This window comes from Girardinichthys multiradiatus, chromosome 14 (genome assembly GCF_021462225.1).
Source record: "Girardinichthys multiradiatus isolate DD_20200921_A chromosome 14, DD_fGirMul_XY1, whole genome shotgun sequence".
NCBI classification, from domain to species: domain Eukaryota; kingdom Metazoa; phylum Chordata; class Actinopteri; order Cyprinodontiformes; family Goodeidae; genus Girardinichthys; species Girardinichthys multiradiatus.
Window position 1 is genome coordinate 33,395,466 of NC_061807.1, and position 22,085 is coordinate 33,417,550.

The following is a 22,085-nucleotide window of genomic DNA, read 5'->3' on the forward strand; positions in this document are numbered from 1 at the left end:
CTCCCTATCTGTGCATGTTAAAGGGCGAGCCAGGCTTTGGACTTCCTGGTCCTCCTGGTCAACCTGGACTAGCAGGACCTAAGGGTTTCACTGGACCAAAAGGAGATTCTGGTTTCCCTGGCAGCCCAGGCGGACCAGGGCGACCTGGATTTGATGGACTGCCAGGACCTAAAGGTATAGTGTATAATGTGTAAATAAATTACTGTATGTATCTTGTATTATTAACAGCTTAAGATGACAGTTAAAAAAGATGACAGCTTTTCTGACAGCTAGCCACTTGTTTATCCTTGTTTAGGGGATCCTGGCACACCTGGTCTACCCGGAGCTCCTGGGCTCCCTGGAAGCTCCACAAGTGGAACACAGGGTCGTCCAGGCCCTCCTGGACCTCCAGGCCCAATGGGACCACCAGGTGAGACACACAAAATTGGATTGGGTTGGGTTTCCATTAAAGTTTTCTTCAACTACAAACGTTATAGCAAAATGGCCTTGAAAAAAATCCAGAATGTAAATTATGGTATTTTTAATCATTGTGTACATAATTGTACATGTTTTATGAAATTACACACTAGTTGGCTTTTTTTTGGCATGGCTGGCTCTGTCCCTAGCCTTTACTGAAATACACACGTTCCACATGAGCACCTTAAAAAAAACACTTCGCTTGGGATTGTCCTGTTGATATACGAGTACAAGTCACCACTTTGTGTGTGTTGGTGATCAGAGCATGTGCCTTTATTTAGAGAGTTTTAATACCAGTATATAAGTGGTAACTCTACTATTAAGTTGGCTCAGTGTCTTTGTTTGGGAAAATGTTTCCATGTCTTCACCTTGCACCTTATTTTGTCACCTTTCGTTCCCCATTTTGCCGCCCGTTGTCGAGAAACCTTCATGTTTGTCACGTCTCTTGCCGTTTATTTGGTTCAAAACTGTCTCATGCAATTGCAGTTTGCGCAAGTCAGTGTCACAGAGATGCACCTTTCATGCCTGACCACGCTTAACATCACAAACAAGAACTAACAGCACAGTGTCAGTGTACCCGCATTTGCACCAGCACAACCTTTTACCTCTTTTCACCACCCCCTCATTTTTAATGTACAGCAACCTTTAACACTAAACAGAAAGTTCTGTTAGATAGCTCTCATTAGGCAATTGTGACCAGACAGTCTGTGCTAATACAGGTTTTTGTGCTTATAGTTTAGGTCTAAAGTTTATATATGTTCTTCAATGGCCTGAATGTCATTAATTCTGGCGTTTTCATTGGGAATTGTTCATTTTTTGGTGTTGACTGGTGCAACATAGAACACAATTTTAAAAAAATGTAAAGAATACGAATTCGGTGCACACGTATCAATTTATTGTGGATTTTTTGTAATCCACAAAGGGTGAAAATTCTACACAGAGGCTAAAATAGATACATACACCCACGCTTAATAGCTGCATTAGTGTTTCTTATCAAGTTGCAGAGAAAACAGACATATTTTGCTTCCACTAATAAGGTTCTCATGTTATTTTGGATTAATATTTGACCATTTTTCTTGGAATAACTGGTAGAGCTCATTTATGGCACAGGCACAGTGTTTAGTCCACAAATTCCCAATATGGTTGGGGGTGTGGCCTTTCCAGAAGCTTACAAATAGCCTGTTTTATGCATTCCAAAACCTGCTTTGTTTGGAATCATTCTGTTGGAACACCCATTCATTTCTAGATTAAACCTATCTAGCTGTTGGGTGATCCCAAACAAACAAAAAAACCTGTTTTAGAATGGACAAAGCATTGTAGGTCTAGGTTATGGGATCACTTCAACTTTCAACCCAATTGGAAAATTCTGGAATATGCTTAAAAGCTTGGTCCATTCCAGGAACTCTACTAGTTTTTTATAAGAACAACGGAAAAATACCCAGCTAGAATTACACCTGAAATGTTTTGATGACATCAAAACGTGTATGGTCCTAGTGCAACTTGTTAACCAAATATCAGTGTGGCTATTTGTTTATATTTGAGGCTGTATGTATATTTTTTATTCTGCATGTGGATTATTCACCCAAAATCAGTTCATGTGTTCAGTATGTTTTATATTGTAGAATTATTCAACACCAACAAATGAATGGTTTAAATACAATTTAAACCTAAAATGAATGTGACATTCATGCTGATGATAAGTAGTGATTAAATTATGACTGGAACTGTATGTGAACTGTTAGAAATCCAGCAACTCTCACGTTTTAATGCATTGGATGCATTAAACTTTGCTCTTCTTATCTCACTTGTTCTGCACTTTGAAACGCGCCCCTTCCTTACCTGCGACGCTTTGATGCCAAGGCGAGAAAGGTATTGTAAGCAAACTCTGGTCCAGCTGATGGCATTAAAATGTGACATATTTACTGTTTTGACAGTTTCAAACATAGTTTCTTGCATCTTTCCTTCAATTGCCGTTTGTCAGGCTCATACTGTGCGAAAATCTGTTTCACATCTTTTGCACATTTTTAACTATTAGCCAGCAGCTTATTCTGCCAGTGGTTCCTGGGCCTATTTTCTTAATTTTGTGATCTCGATCAGACAGGGTTGAAGCTTTGTAACATTGACTTATTGATTTCAATACTGTTGATAGCTGTAGATGACTTCAGTAGTTAGTTTGAATTATGATTAGGTCTTTAGAAGAATTTTAAATTAGTGATTTTTACCATATGCATAACATTAGTCTCCTGTATGGTTTTACTTCAGTATCTGAAGTCTAGAAAGAGAAGTGCATGGTGACTTTGGTGAAAATAATTAGCTTGTCTTCAATTCACACAAGTGGTGGAAATTCAGATGTTTCCATGCTGATTTAAATGGTCATCCTTACAGGATACCAAGGAGCAAACGGCGCAAAAGGAGACCCAGGTCCACCAGGCTTAGACATCCCAGGTCTGCCAGGTGACAAAGGAAATCCTGGTTTTCCAGGTCCCCCTGGTCCAATAGGAATCCCAGGACCCCCTGGAGGACCTGGAAGGGATGGCGCACCTGGATTATCAGGTAAAAAAACCATAGCCTTGAATTAGGTAATAGTATTCTTTAGTCTACAGCATGCACCATGTTGCAATGAACCATTTAGATGACCTGAGGTCAAAATCTTCAAATTTTCTGTTGATCTTATGATCTGATCAATTGGTCAAATGATGAAAAATCAGACTTTTTTCCTGTTTAATAAATGCATCAATACTAAGTGGTCTGCAATCGCATAAAGATTGTGCTCTTTGATTAATTTGTTTTGAGTTTTGTAAAAATCTGATAAAAAGTTAGGGACAATAGGACAGTGCCTTGTATAAAAGCGTGGATCAAGCAGTTGCAGTTTATTGCAAATAGGTTTTTATAAGCAAAATTAAAAACATTAGTTAACAGTTTTCATTCTTTTTTGATCAGAAAGCAAAATGTTTGATTTAGCATTAGTTTTTGTGTATGTAGCTAAGCTGCCAGCTTTATTATCAGAACGCTAGCTAGCACACTGCTTAGTACTTAATAATCAGTATATAAAAAAATTATAGCTGTCAGAAATATTAGTTTTCATTTAATTTATAGTCATATATTGTCTGTTTCAGTATGTTTTTTTTTTTTGTTTACCACTAACATACGTCATCTGCTGTCTGTTGGGGCACTGCAGGTCCAAAAGGCGACATGGGTCCAATGGGACCTCCAGGACCATCAGGGGGACCTGGCTCTCCAGGGAGGTCTGGCGTACAAGGAAATAAAGGTATTTACTAACACTCTAGCTTGTATTTTAAACTCGTGTCTCCAATCCTAAATAGCATGTAATATACAAAACAAGTATAAGTGTAACAAGGTCTAGTAATATTAAACTGCCACAACATCGTGACTCGTGAAAATGAAGTCTGTCTCATGAAGCGCTGTCCAGGTGCTGTTAGCATGTGACTTTTTTTGGTGACGATTTAAAACTGACACCCGGTGACATGGTTACATTTGCACTATAGAAGTTCCAACTAGATTTGACTCAGAGCCATAGGGAAGGGCAACAAAGGTCAAATGCTTTTTAATTCTGACTATCCCCTGATGTGCTGTTGTTAAAAAAAATTGAAAGACAAAAATATTTTGAAGCAATCTTTCAGGGTTTCATCTTACTATGCCGCAGGTGAACCAGGAGTTCCAGGTGCAGATGGCCTTCCAGGTGCTTTTGGTCCTACCGGAGATAAGGGAGAGAGAGGTTTCCCGGGACCCCCAGGAATCCCTGGGCCAGTAAATTTAAATGAAAAAGGAATCAAAGGAGATGCTGGACAACAAGGTACAGCTGACATTCAGCATTCAAACATCACCTCAGTTAAGATGCCATCTTTAAACGTCCAGCAAACTCGCTATATAGATGCATTCATAATGAATTCCTTTGTGTTCAGGTTTACCAGGCTCTCCCGGACCAAAAGGCATTGAAGGTCTTCCTGGTGAGCCCGGAACACCTGGACTAGATGGACGCCCTGGAATTCCTGGACCTCCAGGTAAGGAGTTACAGCATGGATGGATGGATGGATGGATGCCTATGTGTTTAGTTCATAATTCGGTGTCTTTATTTTGTGCAGGGCTTAAGGGCGAACCTGGTATCCCAGGGAGTCCTGGTGGTTCTGGACCTCCAGGTCTGAAAGGCAGCATGGGAGATATGGGAGTTCCAGGTGGGTGAGCCTGTTTATTGTCTGATCTTTACTTTCCAGTTGCAAGTACTTTCTGTTTTTTCTCAAGTTGGTGTTAAAGAATTACATTTTTCCATAGTTATGGGGAAAAGCACATACATCCTCTTTTATTTGTACAAATTTGTGTATTAGGATATAACCAAAAAGGACTCAGTCTTTACCAGGTTCTGAAATGGTTTGAATATAACCCCAAGTTTAATGAGTGAGGCAGCCTGTTATAACCTTGTCAGACCCTCATATCAGCCTTTAATTTTAATGGTAATGGAAGACCTTATGCTTTAAGAAAATGAAGCTCCGTAATTACCTTCCTTCCCATTTAACACTTTAGCATACACATTATGATCACAGTATAAATTGGGCTGCTGCTGATTTTTGGTGAAAAGAAATTCCACCATTTCTCATTGCAGATGTTGCAGCAAAGATCCAATATTATCATTACTTAATTACGCCCTGTTATGCATGTACTTTACATACCTTATAGGTTCAATGTTTGGAACTGGCAAGGAAATTCAGGTCATCACTTGGTGTCTGATTATTTCAGTTAATAATTATTTGTCCACTAGGTGGTGGTCTTCCGGTTTTGACATTTAATTCCCAGGTGGGCAGTTGATCCTTTATTATAAACATAAATAAATAAATAAAACAAGAGACATCAAAGAAAAGTAAAACAGCCCAGTCCTAACACAACAGAACACTGTGAATTTCAACCCATTGATTTCCAGTATTGATTAACTTTTTACAATGGAAGTGCATCAAAAGCAACACACTTCAAAGACAGGACAAGACTTGGTGTTTCTTTCAGCCTTTACATTGTGTTAACACTCATGTGGGCTTCAGATCAGCAAACTTAAATAATTTTACAATTGTCAAACTTACAATTTAGTGCCCAACGTGTTCTTCACTTGAATATTGAATCCATCCATGCAAGTGTTACTCTTTCTTTAATAACATTACAGGACCGCCAGGGTTGAAAGGTACATTAGGTTTTCCGGGTAGGCCAGGATCCTCAGGTCAGCCAGGAATCCCTGGCCCCTCGGGACAAAAAGGTGAACCAGGTTCTGCTGGCGTTGGACCACCAGGGTTACCAGGACCAAAGGTAACAGAAATATGCACATTTAGTCATATTCAGTGTTCAGTTTGGTTTAACAAATCGTGCTTTTTCTCTTAAAGGGAGATGCAGGTCAACCAGGATTCCCAGGAAGTCCTGGAACCAAAGGAAATCCCGGAGCACCTGGTCTTCCTGGTTTACCAGGCTTACCAGGGGATAAAGGAGATGTAGGCCTTGCAGGTTTCCAAGGTGAGTAATTTTATTTTAATATTTCAGTAAAACTTTTATATAATCGAACAGACTGACTTAACCTCTCTTTTTAGGTCCCCCTGGTATGCCTGGTCCAAAGGGTCTTGATGGTGGGCCTGGTGCCCCAGGTGTCCCAGGAGCTCCAGGTAGACAAGGAGAGCCTGGTCGAACAGGACTACCTGGACCAGTTGGAGAGAAGGGTCAGCCGGGAAGAGATGGGATCCCAGGACCAGCCGGAATCAAAGGAGAGCCAGGTAAGTGGCAGCTCATAACAATGTAGATTCTGGCTAAACATCCTTTGGATATGCTCAGAATGATTCAGGTAATTGTTTGTCTACTCCAGGAATCTCTGGCTTTGGTGTTCCTGGTCCTCCTGGGGTTCAAGGTCTGCCAGGTAAGTTATTCCCATCATGCTGTATTTAAACACTTTATATCATATCTGTGTTCTCTGCAATCACTCTTCTGTCTGTTACTTCCTGTAAAGGTGAGAAGGGAGACACAGGTCTTCCCGGTCCAGTTGGCAACCCAGGTTTTCCCGGCCCTAAAGGGGACGTCGGTTTTCAAGGTTTACCAGGTCCTCCAGGTGTCAATGGCCCTCCAGGACCTCCGGGACAGTCAATCCAGGGCCCTAAAGGGTTTCAAGGACCTCCCGGACCACCTGGAAGAGCAGGTAAAGAGCTTGGGTGGTATTTGTCACCAGATGGTCAGTTGGAGGATCCTGCCTGGTTTTCTGTCTTAGAGAAGAAACCAATGAAGTTAATCATCTCAACATATATCTTAAAATACCTAAAAGAGAAAAAAACATTGTGTGCTTGGTTTTGTATTCCACAAAAGGAATACATAACCAGACTGACTGACTGACTGAGTATTTTATACACAGTGATGACTGAACCAACTTAGAAAATATGTTTGTTTGTATGTAATGTTTGTATTCCACCCTGAGAAAACCAGGCAGGAGCTCCATGCTGAATCTGAAAGCTGTCATCACCATGTTTGCTGATTTGCATGGGTCACTGTTTCACCAATCAGCACCACCGGCCAAAGAGCCATGATCACTGGGTTTTCAACTACACCGACCCCAAATTGACACCAGAACATGCTGGGCTTCTCTTTCTTTCACACCAGTCACAGTTTTTACTGAGGTTTCCCTTTTTACCAAAACGCTATGTTGTCTTTTTCACATTGTTGTGTCTGCGTCACAGGCAATTTGTTTCCTGTATCCAATTCATCCACCCACATGTTTCCTCACCCACTTTCCATCCTCTCCTGATCCCATCTTGGGGCCTAGTGTAAACTTTTCATTTCTCCACAGAACTGAACTACCTTATGAATGATATTGTGTATGTCTGTCTTTTCACAGCCTGCCTGTGTGTCTGGTTTCTGTAGATCATTTGTAAAGTAAAACCTGGTGTTAATCAGCTAAGCCACAGACAAAATCAAAACACTCCCAGGACAGTTTTATTCTGGGTCAGACAGACATTCCTTCATTTATTGTATCACAATTAATGTATCCCAGCAAAACATGGGAGTTCACCGATTGTTCTGCAAATGATCTGAATCGGACGATTTCTTTCTTGTCTGGTGTGATCATTGCCAGTAGATCTGCCTGTCAAACATCAGATTACTAGCATGAAGTTAGCTGTTTGTCATATATGTTATCTATTATTGCTACTTTTCCATCTGAAGAGTGTATAGAGGATCTATCAATGAACTGTTTGCCTGTGGAGGTGTGCTCCACCTCTAAGGGGAACAGTCCTCCAAAGAAATATTTCAAGTGACGTTTTGTGAAGTAATAATCAGTAATAGTTGCAACAATAGCAGATTTTAGCAATGTAAACAGTAAACTCAGAATGGCAAAGTTTATAGCGATGGTAATACTATTCTATATTACTGTTTCTTAGCCCTTTTCGTAGCCCAACAATGCCAATTTTGCTATGTAAAACAACATTGCATCGGTCTGCTCAGTCAGCTGATTGTAAGGCTGTCAGGATAATATCCAAACAAGTACAAGATTTGGAAAAAAGCATAGGAACATAATTTTGATGCAATACAATAGATGTTTACCCCACTGTCAGCAAACATGAAGGTCACATTTAATCATCGCATAAACCATCATAACTTTAACATAGACCTTCGACTAAAAACAGTGGCAAATGTAACATCAGTCTTTGGTCAAAGTTTGGAAAGATAATATCCACTAACTGTGCTGTAAACATAAACATTTTCAGCTGAAGTTGATTGAATTTGGAAAATTCACCCAAACCACGTTGACTAGCTGTTAGCCTTCTACTGATTTCTTTCTAAAAACTCCTCACTGTGACATGACATTAGTTTACAATGAATAAGGGAACTACTACTGATTAAAATGTTACCAAACCAAATTTCATAAGTGTCAAAATATCTCTTAAATCTGAACAGGTTTAAATGGCTATCTAGAATGATCCGGCAGCAGAAAGAATAAGGTTTTTATAAATATTGCCATTTTAAAAAGTGAGCAAACATATGTTTAAAATAATGTCAATTATTGTGTCGTCTTTCAGTCTACCAATAGGCCTTATTTTATTCAATTATTCTTAAGATGTTAGCAGTTTATTTTAAATCCTTGCTGTCTCTGTGTCCTGTTATCAGCTCCACGTTTATGGTTTTTGGAGGGGAAGAAAGGGTTAAAAAGTTAAGCTATGGTCTAATTTACAAAGAAGATCTACATCTTTAAATTTCAGAGACATGATGCTGGTTTGAAGAAAGAATTTTATTTTTTTATTATTAGAAATGTTTTACTATGGTCACAATATACATTGTAATTTAGCCACATATACATATTCTGGTGTTATTACTTTAAGGAGGATTCAGAGTTGGCGAATAAGAGATTTCCATATACCTCAAGCAGCAATCGGTGCATCGCATCATTAAACCTAGAAACGGAATAATACTACTTTTGAGTTTGTGTCTGGCTTTGCTGTTCTGACTGGGTTTTGCCCCACCAATCACGTCATCTGCATGGAGACTGTTTGTCCCATCACCAACACCGAACCTCACACAGTGCTGGATAGAGTGGACAAACCCGAAAAACACTCCGAAGAACGAAGTGTAATAATTTCACATTCAATTCACATTTAAAATGTACAGGGAATTAACTGTAGATCGCTCCCACTGACTTCTTCACATGACAATGTAACATAAGAAATGCTAAATGCTTTGCTGAAGTCACTATAAGGTCTATTTTGACGTGTCTACACACCAGTATGGGATGGAATGAGCTATTGAGCGTTTCGCTTTTAATGACATCATCAGCAATTAAAGTTTGCTACCAAAGATATCATTGATGTTTGTCGGTTTGTATGAAATTTAGTACTCGACAGACATAAAGCTATGAAATCATTTCCACCAAACTCCGTCACTGTGTGAGGCCAGAAGGAAATAAAATGTATCAGTATGAAAACATGATGCTATGAAATCTTACTCCATGTTTCCTCTGGCTTGGCCCCGCCCACCACGGTGTGGCCCTCGCCTCTCCACGTGACAACTCTTACGTCCGGCCTCGCAGGCCCCTCAGGTTTGATGAACTGCATCCAGTTTTTTTTGCACGTCTCCTGCATCATCACTTGAGTTTAATCTCACTTTCTGATCCACTGTGATGGAAACAAATCAACTGAAAACTCTCCGAGTCTTCTTTTACTTTCTCCCTAATCACTCCTTTCTCTCACTTTTCATGCACTCTGATGGTTGGATAGTCCACGTTTAACAAGTAAGCATGTTTAGAAAAAAATGAAAGTGAACATACATTGAAAATGTCCTATATAAGTAGAGTGCTGCACTATGTTACCCAGATCATAGATGGGGGCTGTCAGATTAAATCAAGTTTGAAGCATTGAATCATTTATCACAAACACTCACCATTTAACTAACTCACCAAATAATTTACATCACTCTTCTTTATTGTGTTCTTTATTGTGATTTCTGTATAATTCAAATGGTTTCTGGATTCAATATTTACTACATCATAATGTAAACATAATGTGTTTATCTTAAGTTATTTTGAAAAGAGTGCCCTCCAGAACCTCAAGTTTTCTCTTGCACTCTCAATCCTGGACTATATGAAACCTCATAAACCACAGATCCAAGTCACCAGAACCATATAGTTCCATATAATTATTAACCATGTAATTTACTGCAGCTTTAACATTTTTTTGACCTAAATTCTTATCATGTGATTAAGATAAGGGATATGTTTCAGAAATAAGCTGGAATGCGGAAGCACATTTAGACATACTGTGCCTGTCCAAAAATAAAATCGCCACCTGGATTAAACTAAGCAAATAGGTATGAGCCTCCTAATGGATAATTACTGCGTGGGTGATTATGTTTCAGCTGGCAACAAGTTATTTAACCCCAACTGGTGCAATGAATTACTTCTCATTAAACAACCTTGTGGAAAAACACATCCTGTGGTCGTGGAAAAGATGTCAGTCTGTTTCAGAAAGGTCAAATTATTGTCATGCATCAAGCAGAGAAAACATCTAAGGAGATTGCAGAAACTACCAGAATTGGGTTAAGAACTGTCCAACACATTATTAAAAACTGGAAGAATAGTGGGGACCCTTCGAGGAAGAAATGTGGCTGGAAAAAAATCCTGAATGATCGTGATCGGTGATCAATTAAACGTTTGGTGAAATCATATCAGAGAAAAACAGTAGAACTCTGGGCTCTGTTTAACAGTGAAATTAAGAGCATTTCCACACATAATGTGAAGAGAACTCAAGGGATTGGGACTGAACAGCTGTGTAGCCTTAAGAAAACCACCAATCAGTGAAGCTAACCAGGAAAAAAGGCTTCAATTTGCTGGGGAGCATAAAGATTGGACTCTGGAACAATGGAAGAAGGTCATATAGTCTGATGAGTCCAGATTTATCCTGTTCCAGAGTGATGGAGGCATCAGGGTAAGAAGAGAGGCAGATGAAGTGATGCACCCATCATGCCTAGTGCCTACTGTACAAGCCTGTGGAGGCAGTGCTGTGATCTGAGGTTGCTGCAGTTGGTCAGGTCTGGGTTCAGTTGATCAGGTCTGGGTTCAGTTGATCAGGTCTGGGTTCAGTTGGTCAGGTCTGGGTTCAGTTGATCAGGTCTGGGTTCAGCAACAGTATGTGTTCAAAGAATGAGGTCAGCTGACTACCTGAATATACTGAATGACCAGGTTATTCCATCAATTTATCTTTTCTTCTCTGATGGTACGGGCATATTCCAAGATGACAATGCCAGGATTCATCAGGCTTGAATTGAGAAAGAGTGATTCAAGGAGACATCATTCTCACACATGGATTGGCCTCCACAGAGTCCAGACTTTAACCCCATTGAGAACCTTTGGGATGTGCTGGAGAAGGCTTTGTGCAGCGGTCAGACTCTACCATCATCAATGCAAGATCTTGGTGAAAAATGAATGCAACACTGGATGGAAATAAATCTTGTGACATTGCAGAAGCTTATCGAAACAATGCCACAGTGAATGTGTGTCATAATCAAAGCTAAAGGCGGTCCAACGAAATATTAGAGCGTGACCTTTTTTTTGGTGGCGACTTTTGTTTTGGCCAGGCAGAGTACTTGGAGCTGCATTTAGGCACAATGCTTAAACCTGACAGTGTACTTTGAAAGGATAAAGACCCACAAAGAGACAAAGCTAAAAAAAGAAACAAATTTTTTATAATCTCTGTCAGATATAGAAACTTCATACCTCTGTGCATCAGCTTCTCACAGACCTCATATATTGCCGACTGCAAGCAAATGTGACTCCAATAACTCCAATATCCACCAACAAAATCAACGTTATTTTCACTTGATAAGGTGTCAGAATCTGTCATATTAGCTAAGAGTTAACTGGTCCAAACAGGCATCAGAACTACAGGGAAATAGAGTAAATTAAAGAAAATCATATGGAAGATTTGAGCACCCCTATAATAATTTAGCTTCATAATTCATCAAAACATTTAACAACCAAGATACTTAAATGGATAAACTAAGGTTAAGTAAACTGCTTACAGAAACAAAATGTAGTTATGTGTGGGTGAAATGACAATGTGTAGATATAAATATGTAATAATCTGCTGATGAGCAACTGATGCTCATCTTGGAAGTAAAAAGTGGAAAGCAAGTTTATTTGGCAAGTTTATTTGTTTATAATAAAAAGCATCCTTAAATACCTTAAATACAGTATCTCTAATTACAAGCCCTCAAAGAATTTAAAGCCAGGTTATATCAAATATGAAAAACAAACAACAAAAAAGATAAACATTTGTAAATGTATAATAAATACTGAATAAATTAATATTGAGTACAAACTATGTAATATTGTTTAATGAGTATTGTAGTCACAGGAAATTGTGCCAGAATAAGCCGTTGGGAAATACTTGGTAATAAAACAACCTTTAAACATAAGGCACTAATTTAAAGAAACATATTAATAGTACTAGGATTATTACTTCCTATATGCTCTTGCTGTTAATGTTTTTTCCTGTCTAAACTTCCTCTTCTTCTTTTTTTGCCCGGCGACATCATCCTGGTATTGGTTTACATGGGAATTCTGGGAATCCTAGGTCCTCCAGGTTAGACTCAATAGGTTCTTGGTTTTGATCAAACATTGTCAGGCTGAGCTATAACTCAGCTTCTGTGTGGAACATTAATGGAAGCAGCTGCATGGTCGCTTCGATGGTTAGGCCTGGTGCCTAAAAGGATATTCTCAGAGTTTTCACCATGCATTGCAGCTTGTTCTAACCGACTAAAAAACCTTGTTTTATAATGAGATACATCACTGTGATGGTCCTTTCACCCTGCTTCGCACCAGTTGACTGCTGAGGGATCACCACGCTAAAGATGGATGGATGGATGGGTTTTACTGATGTTATATATTGTTCCTTTTTTTCTACAGGACATCTACACCAAATGGACATCTCCAGCAGGGCTATGAAACATATAAATATTGTGATACCTTTACCAGATTATCTTTAACTGATAAGTTTTGTTCCTATGTTGTAAAACCTTTTGACGTAATAATTACACCAAAATATGGTTTTGTCATTTTGATTATAGGAACACATTGTTTTGACAGTAAGACTGTCTAATGTATGTGTATGGAATTAGAGACAAATGCTCAACTAGTTGCAAATTAAATACCGTTTTTGATTTAAACATGCCAGATTGTAACTAAAACTGATTTACATGTGTATTCCCTAGGAAGGTTGACGTTAAAAAACAAACAAAAGACATGACCATGTATACTGAGTATATGAATGAAATTGTTCTGTTGTTTATTATGGTTTTCAGAGATGAAATTTCATTTTTTGCAATCTACAGCATAATAGTGTGACGTAAAATAAAAGGTCCATTACAGTTTCTGTAAGTAAGAGAGGGATGTTCAGGGAAGCCAAAAACAGCTTTATTTAAACTATATATAACCATATATATATATATATATATATATGTAAACCATATATATATATATGTAAACCATATATATACCACACACATTCCCCACTGCCACAGAGTATATACAATTGCCTTTCAAATTGCTGCAGTAATAATATGAAAATAACATTATTTAATTTCATGTTACGCTAGATGTTGCGCTGATGATTAACTCACCTTGAAATGCCAGACGCTTGAAATAGCTCCAACAGAAGTGAAGTCTGACCAATTTTAGGACTATTTTGGTCAATACAGTGATTTTAATCCTGTTGTAAATAAAATGACACATGCGTGTGATGTCATATTGTGTTGTTTCTCTCAGATAAAGAACATTTCTGACCTCTTATCCTGTGCATCTGCAGGTTCACCTGGGCCAGAGGGTTCCCGCGGGCTCCCGGGAAGCGGTGGTGTTAAGGGAGAGAAGGGTTATCCCGGAACTCCCGGTCAGCCTGGCCTTCCTGGTCAGAAGGGAGATCTTGGTTTTCCAGGAGCGCCGGTAAGATCCAGTTGTTGGAATAACTACATTATTTTTCCCAACTGGTGAAAAAATAAAAGACATTAATATGATTTTTTTTTTTTTAAAGTGTTGAAAATTTTACAAATCTTTTTTTTTTGTATAAGGGCTCAGCTGGTGGTCCTGGTGGTCCTGGTATGAAGGGAGACATAGGATTTCCAGGTGTTTCCGGCTTCCCAGGTTAGGTTACAATAATTGATTTTTGGCTTCTTTCTGCTGTACAAAGCTGTGAAAGCTTTCAGAGTTAATTGTAAATAACAAGAATCGTCTTTCATTTCTTCTCTGTCAGGACAAAAGGGAGAGCCAGGACTGCCTGGTCCAAGTGGCCTTCCTGGAGATCTTGGTGCAGACGGGATCCCTGGTGGGTGAACACACAGTTTCAGCTCAAGCAAACAGCGACCTGAGCTACACACAATTTGAATATTAAAGCTAATAAGTCATCTTCTGAATTATTTCTACACAGGCCCTCCTGGAGATCCTGCTCCAAGTTCAGAAGTAAATGTGAAAGGCGAGAGAGGGCCTCCTGGTCCACGGGGAAGCCCGGGTCCTCCAGGGTTACCAGGTCCTTCTGGACCCCCTGGACCCTTAGGTGGGTGAAGATGATTTAATTCAGTTTGACTGTCGTTACATCATGTTGGATGTATGGGTCACTCCTTGAATTGTTTTAAACCAGCAAGGGAGTGTTGGTATAGACAGGAAGCATGAACTCAAGAAGCTGCATACTAAATGTTGATTTAGGGGAACGTGCTATCCATGTGATTCAGGTTTTCTAGCTACACCCAGACCTGATTACTCTCAGACCTGTATATACCTATATGAAGAAATGGTCAAAGTAGAACCTGACTGGCAACTTGAAGTAGGCTAAAATATCTCAAAATGCAACACATCATGCCCCAATCTAAAGAGATTTAAGAACAGAAGAAAACCAGTCATTGTCAGTCTTGAAGGATAAAATAGTCATTTCTAAAGCTTTGTTACACCAGGGAACCCAGATAAGGGTCATTATCCAGAGAGCAGAAACAACATGGACAAGTGATGATATTGACTGACTGAATTGTGCTCTCTGTCAGAAAATACTGCAGGAGATTGTCCATCTTTTTCTTTGTGACTTCAAGCTCAAATCCACTTGGTTTCTGCAGCAGCGCAGTGATCTGAAGCAAGCCAGCAAGTCAAATTCTAAATATTCCAACAAAGAAAACAAACGTTTAGAATGGATTAGTCAAAGCCTGGTTCTAAACAGGCCCTTGATGCTCAAAGACCCTTCATTATGGCTGTAATAAAATAATTCTGCAAGGAAGATTGAGCCAAAACTCCACAGTGATGTATAAGACAAGTGAAAATGCTTGATTGCAGTTGTCGATGTCAAAGTTCCCACAACCAGTTATTCGGTTCAGAGGGCGATTACGTTTTCTCAATGGGCCTCGCTGGATTGGATAGCTTATTCCATTAATAAATGAAATCATTTGAAGAGGGAATTTTGTATCAGGTTATGTTAGATTTTGTATCATGTTTGTAATATTTTTGTCTGATATTTAATTTTGTTTGAGGATCAGAAACAATAAAGTGTGACAAAAAAGCAAAAGCCACAGAGGTGTGTAAGGGGGGAAATACTTGCTGATGAGTGATTATCAAATGCACTTCAGACCGCGAAAAATGGTGAAATTAGAATTGCTAAATAACCCTTTGGTTTAGTGCTTATAAGGGGTCTTTTTAAGCTAAATATGTCAGGTCACCAGGGGCTACTAAGAACTACTTCCTTTGTTACTTCAAAATAGGACTCTCAAACATCTATCCATCTATTTTCTACAACCGCTTCTTCTATAGTGGGTCGCAGGGAAGCTGGTGCCTATCTCCAGCACTCTACAGACGAGAGGCGGGGTACACCCTGGACAGGTCGCCAGTCCAGCTCAGGGCAACACAGACACACACAGGGCTAACAATCACCCACACACCTAAGGGCAATTTAGAGAGACCGATTAACCTAACAGTCATGTTTTTGAACTATGGGAGGAAGTCGGAGTACCCAGAGAGAACCCACACATGCACAGGGAGAACATGCAAACTCCATGCAGAAAGATCCCAGGACAGGAGTCAAACTGAGGCCCTTCTTGCTGCTAAACTAGGCACCCTTCATTTTTACAAGAAATATTGTGCTGTTCCATTATTGCAAGATCTTGTGCCAGAACGTTTCGTTACAACCCTACTAATGGCTCTTTCTTCTAGGTCCACCCGGTACACCAGGAGATCCAGGTGCATCTGGTCCTCCAGGCTTCAACGGCCCACCTGGCAGGAAAGGAGAAACTGGATTTGTAGGACGGCCTGGTGAGTAATGTAAATTGCTGCTCAAAAGAAGAAAACAAGTCAATTTAATTTTTTATATTTTATTTTTATGATTTTGTTTTCATTTGACTGAACACAATACACATGGAAATTACATACAATGTAATTTAATAATATTTCTGATTACTGATTAGAGACACAGCTCTTTCTGATCATTTTGTTCCAGCTGTTGCAGATTTTTTTCTGGTTTCATTTGATTTATCTAATGTCTCCTCTCCCAGGTCAAAAGGGCAACCCTGGCCCACCTGGTTCAGATGGTCCACAGGGTCCGCCTGGTATTCCAGGGTCAGTGTCAGCAGCCCATGGCTTCCTCGTTACCCGACACAGCCAGACTGAAGTAGCACCAGACTGTCCTCTGGGAACTAGCCCCATCTACGACGGATATTCTCTGTTATACGTGCAGGGCAACGAGAGGGCACACGGCCAGGACCTTGGTAAGAAGCAGTTTTATTTGATTAAACTTGAATTCTTCTCCAAAGTTTGACCAGAAACAAACCTCTGATTTAATGCTTGTAATGCAGGCACAGCCGGCAGCTGTCTGCGCAGATTCAGCCCCATGCCTTTTATGTTCTGCAACATCAACAACGTCTGCAACTTTGCTGCCCGTAACGACTACTCCTACTGGCTGTCCACTCCGAAACCCATGCCTATGTCCATGGAGGCTGTGACTGGGGAGAACATCAAGCCTTACATCAGCAGGTAGAGATGGAAGGTCCGGTGCTGTTAAATTTCAAAGGATGGATTTATGTTTAGTGAATATGTGTCTATGTATAATTTTTAGGTGTTCTGTGTGTGAAGCTCCAGCCATGGTGATTGCAGTCCACAGCCAGACCATCCAGGTCCCCCTTTGCCCTGCAAACTGGAATCTCCTGTGGATTGGTTACTCCTTCATGATGGTAAGAGGATGTGTGGATGCACACATGCTTTGGTTTTGAATTACCTGGTTTAAAAACAGGACAGTAAATGTGTTACAAGGTGTTGTAATAGTACCATAGTCCAATATTTCACGTCTAATTAAAGTCTGTCTCAAACATCTAGTTGCTGTGAGTATGTGACTTAAGTAAACTTTTGCTGTTATTACAAGACCCAGATATAAAGGTGTTCGTTTTATGCTTGACACTCTGTTATCTCTCATTTTTAAGCAAGAAAAGTAGGACTTCACTTTCATCGGGTTGGCCAACCGCACTCAGTTACCTAGCATTGAAGGAGCCCCCAGCAGATTCAAAGTGTTTAACTTGCAATATTTGTAGGTACTCTGTAAAAAACAGGGAAAACCATGTTCAATCTGTGCAAATACCACGTCTCGCTAACTGTAAGCCATTAATGAAACCGAAGTTAGCATCTGCTTCACAGCTTCCTATCAGCGTTAAAAGGCAGTAAAGGGACATTTCATGTTATTTCAAAGAGTCTTGACTACATTTTATCTTCTGTGGTTCAAGCTATGATAGACCCAAACAGATTTTAGCCAAATCCAATTTCTGTTTAAGAACTATAATGGTAAAAGTGGAGTCGTGACACAATAAAACAAATCGAATTAATTAGAAACATTGTAATTAATTCATTTTGTTTTTATCATATAGCAATATTTGACACAATAAGAAAATGTTTTTATTTCTAGTAAATTTTGGTTAATAACTGAACCAAGAAATCGACATATACAATTTGTATTATGAAGTTTTACAGCAAATTCTACCGTGATTAATTATTTGTTTTAGAATCAGAGGTATCCCTGATATGGCTTGCTGTTGTACCAAAAACAGCTCAGTATGAACCAACCAGAATGGCACACTAATACTAAAAATAACTAACCGTGGGTCTTCTTACCTCAGAAACAACGTCCAGCAAAAGTGTTGTTGCTGCAGTCTGGTAGTGCTTAAGTGTGGTGTGTTCACTGATTGTTAAAAAGATTGGATTTATGAGTTTCTGACCAGCCAGGATGACACCACTGAGGGCCAATGCAGCTGAAAATCAGCTGATTCTGTTCCCTGACTAATCATCTCCTCTCTTGAGCTGCATCATTACAGTCATAGTAATTGTGTATCCTAAATATTTTGGATTCACATTTTCAAGTTTCTTTTCAGAAAATTCTGATGGAAAAGATAAATCCAGTTCCTAATAGTCATACTTTTACTGTTGCAGTTTAATAGGCATGTTTTGTGTTTGATTTCAGATCCATAACGAATTCCCGTAAAGCTAATCTATGGTTACGACTAAATTTGTGACATCAGCTCTCATTTAGTCAGCTAACTTTAGAGGTTTGAGAATACGTCTGTAGACGTTTTAAGTCAACCCAGTTATTGTCTACATGTCTTAAACGAACACATAAAACTCTGTTCCTCTCCTTCCCAGCACACTAGTGCAGGCGCTGAGGGCTCCGGTCAGGCACTGGCCTCCCCCGGTTCCTGCCTGGAGGAGTTCCGCAGCACCCCCTTCATAGAGTGCCACGGCAGAGGATCATGTAACTACTTCAGCAACTCCTACAGCTTCTGGCTGGCTACAGTGGAGCTTTCTGACATGTTCAGGTCAGTTTAGGCAAACTCCACTTTTGATGATTACAGGAAAATTAACAGTTCCGCCTTCTTTCTGAGGTGTGCCCTGCTACAAATTTAGACAGCGTTTGAAGAAACAATCTTTTAATTTTTTCACAACTTCTCACATTTGTCATCTTTCCCAACCACCTCACAGGAAGCCCCAGTCAGAGACTTTAAAGGCGGGTAACCTGCATACACGTGTCAGCCGCTGTGTGGTGTGCATGAAGAGAACGTAATATCACGTGGCAGCGGACAGAGCCGCCACTGCCAGCAGGGACGCCCTATCCACACCTAAACACATCTGGATAAACGACAGGGGTTCCAGTCAACCGTTGACATGGCAACAAGATGGATTTCCAATGACTTTCGAGAATAAAGAAAAAAACAATCTAAAATTGAAACGATGGTGCTACTGTGCGACACAGCTTACAAGAGTTAAAAACCGACATGAATATTCTTACATTTAGTCTTTGTTTTTCTTAAGAAGTACCTCAAAATGAAAGCAGACAAATATCCGCTTGATGGTGCCATAATGGATGTATGACAGCAAAAGTGCATTTTTTCAGTCTTTTTTCCCTATTTAATGACTGTGTTTTTTTGTTTTGTTTTTTTCTTTCTTAGAAAAATCACTGTTGAAGTCTTGGTGCAACAAAAATATGTTTCCCTACATATATTTCTTTCTACTTTTATAGCCTTACTAATGAGGCGCAGATGGTCTCCAACAGTTACCAAATCAGCACTTTGACTTTGGATTATCCAGGATGAGAGATGCACTGAAGAGCTTTCCTTCACTGAGACCGACTGGCTTTTACCCCCCCAAAAAAAAACGACCTATTTCCTCTCTGTCTGTCATCATTCTGTGGTTTCACATCCCATTTCATGGAACTAACCCTGCTGTATCCCACCTGTTAACCATCAGCCTTCACCTTCTTGCTCTTCATTTTATTTTTGTAAGTAATAAAATGTGTATATTGTGTAAAACACCTTTTGTTTTGTTTTAAAGCATATTAGGGCTGAAGTTGTACCAGCTGTTTGTTGCGACTATTTTTCCAGGTTGTTTTTAGCTCACACACTCACAAGCACACACACATTTACTTTTATTGCTCACTGAGATATTGTACAAAGTAAGGCTTTTTATGAATGGAACAGTATTTTATATATAATAAATTTATATTTGAAAAAAACAACATACAGATATTGTATTTTTGGGGGCTGTGGGGAAATTTTAAACCTGCTTTAACCTCAGAATGGCCAAAAGACAAAGAACATTACTTAACCAACAGCCATTTCTCACAAAATAAACCTGTTGGTTAGAATCCTTACCAATCCCCAATCATTCTTATCTTCTGGTTTCAGTTTGCAAGATGAGTAAATGCTGGTTCAATTAAATGGTGTTGTTTTTAGGTGGTGTAATGTTACAAATGAATTGTGAAAAACCATTTAAACTAGTTAATTAGAAAATGCTACATGTTCTCTAACATTTTCCAGGTGCTGGGCCTATCTGTGAAAAGAGCTCCATAGATTTAGGTTCAACAAAAATGTCTGAACCCACTTAACGTTGGCTTGAATTTAAACCTTAAAACACAGGTTTAAGTGTCTGCAACATTTAAATGCGCCTCTCTTATCAGGTGGAAGCACTCCTGATGTAACTCGGCAGGAGAGAAATATTTTCCTGTGATTTTATTGTTATTTGTTTTCATAACTGCTTTTATGAATTCTAATTTTGTCAACCTCGGGTTCGATTAAAGATGTGTATTTGTTTTCTTTTCCGTTTTGTTATTTTACTCAGAAGTTGTTATAAACTTTTAAAACTGAAATAAATACTATGGCTAAAGTCTTGTCTTTTGTAAATGTAAGCTTATTAACATGGAAGAATAGTTTGACAGAGCTGCTGTTAATTTTTACAAATATGATATATATGTAATATATGGTCATTTTAGTAGTATCCTAATTTTACTTGATTCTATACCAAGAAAAGGTTTAGAACTAATAACACAAGTCCATCACAGAAACATCTGAACCAGCTCACAATCCCACCATCAGTTGCCTTTTCCTATATATTTGGCTCTGGTCAGTGGGAGAAAACCAGAATACCTTGGAAAATCCTAAGAATTTACCAAAGTTCTTGAAACAAATCTACCGTAGTAATGTACTGAAGTACTCGGAGAAAACTCAGGTCTTCACCAGAGAACCAAGAACAAAACACAGGCTCATCATTGAGGATCACCCTAACAGGCCCTGTCCCCTCAATGTTGGTGAGGTTTCTGGAGAACACCGTAGGAGACTGGATTCCTAGACAGTCCATTTAGACAACTGCATGTAGAGTCTGCCTCAAAGCTGCAAACTTCATTCATTCGCAGCAGCTGAGTTCTTTTTCAGAGGATGAGAATAGGCGTGTGGAGTTACCAAAGTGTCTGGTAGTGTATCACCTATTTTCTGATAAAGTTCTCAAAAAACACATTGAAGGACTTTGTATTATACTATGTATTGCTTAAAATTAATATTTTGAGTTTTTCATGTTTTGGCACAGGACACCATCACCCCTTTAAGTCTTGGTTCCTGGTTTTTAAAATTAGTCAACAGTCTCACAATGATCCACTGCAGCTGGTTCTGGAATCCCAAAATCTGAAGGTATTTTATTTAATTTTCCTAATGTCTTAACTGAGTGGTGAAAGTAGAATGAAATTTAAGGTTCAGAATACCATAAGGAGACAGAACAAGTTTTGGATCATATCATCTCTACATCAATACACAATGGGCCCCTTAGCGTTAACTCTACAGGGGCCCAACTGGAAAATAGGATTGTCAAAGGTGAAAGAGCTGGTGTAGTTGATAAAATCAGATTTGTTTCTGATATTTAATCAGATTTTAGAAGTTAGTCATCAAATACTACAAAATACCCAGCAGATGGCAGCATTACCAAAAGTACAAAATGGTGCAATGTCTCTTTCACTAAGCAGAATCAATGCAGGACAGCATTATTTACTGCAAGCTCTTAGGAATAAAAACATATATACAGAGGACCCCTGACCAAACAAAATTAATACATTTTCAACAACAAGCTGATTATGACGGAAGAGATGATGTGTACTTTTTAATTCATTGCATGTACTTTTGGCTTTTCATTACGTTATCCATTTAATTAAATTCCATTAGTTGCAACAACCCAATATTAATAATTAAAGCTGAAATATTCACGTTAATGGCTGATTTAAAAATAAATCAGTCATCAAATGCAATGTAAAGGAGGGGAAAATGTCCTGTGTCCTATTTGTGCTGTTCCC

General features: G+C 39.2%; 1 protein-coding gene across 4 annotated transcripts in view; it reads left to right on the forward strand.

Moving 5' to 3' along the window:
• col4a5 (collagen, type IV, alpha 5 (Alport syndrome)) overlaps positions 1-20,640 on the forward strand; it is a 79,048-nt gene extending 58,408 nt beyond the window's left edge. The window contains exons 28-52 of one of the 4 annotated variants that reach the window (XM_047385495.1): positions 24-174; positions 296-409; positions 2,317-2,325; positions 2,842-3,009; positions 3,635-3,724; positions 4,121-4,270; positions 4,380-4,478; positions 4,560-4,649; positions 5,624-5,763; positions 5,838-5,964; positions 6,039-6,218; positions 6,308-6,358; positions 6,449-6,634; positions 9,509-9,517; positions 12,549-12,557; positions 13,779-13,912; positions 14,038-14,110; positions 14,220-14,291; positions 14,394-14,519; positions 16,154-16,252; positions 16,492-16,704; positions 16,792-16,969; positions 17,052-17,166; positions 18,620-18,792; positions 18,956-20,640. In XM_047385495.1, coding sequence (XP_047241451.1) covers positions 24-174; positions 296-409; positions 2,317-2,325; positions 2,842-3,009; positions 3,635-3,724; positions 4,121-4,270; positions 4,380-4,478; positions 4,560-4,649; positions 5,624-5,763; positions 5,838-5,964; positions 6,039-6,218; positions 6,308-6,358; positions 6,449-6,634; positions 9,509-9,517; positions 12,549-12,557; positions 13,779-13,912; positions 14,038-14,110; positions 14,220-14,291; positions 14,394-14,519; positions 16,154-16,252; positions 16,492-16,704; positions 16,792-16,969; positions 17,052-17,166; positions 18,620-18,792; positions 18,956-19,037 — 2,838 coding nt within the window. In that variant the 3' untranslated portion in view covers positions 19,038-20,640. The remainder of the gene's footprint in view (positions 1-23; positions 175-295; positions 410-2,316; positions 2,326-2,841; positions 3,010-3,634; positions 3,725-4,120; positions 4,271-4,379; positions 4,479-4,559; positions 4,650-5,623; positions 5,764-5,837; positions 5,965-6,038; positions 6,219-6,307; positions 6,359-6,448; positions 6,635-9,508; positions 9,518-12,548; positions 12,558-13,778; positions 13,913-14,037; positions 14,111-14,219; positions 14,292-14,393; positions 14,520-16,153; positions 16,253-16,491; positions 16,705-16,791; positions 16,970-17,051; positions 17,167-18,619; positions 18,793-18,955) is intronic. The other 3 variants (XM_047385496.1, XM_047385497.1, XM_047385498.1) reach the window with 3 other exon arrangements.
• Positions 20,641-22,085: the final 1,445 nt, after the last annotated feature.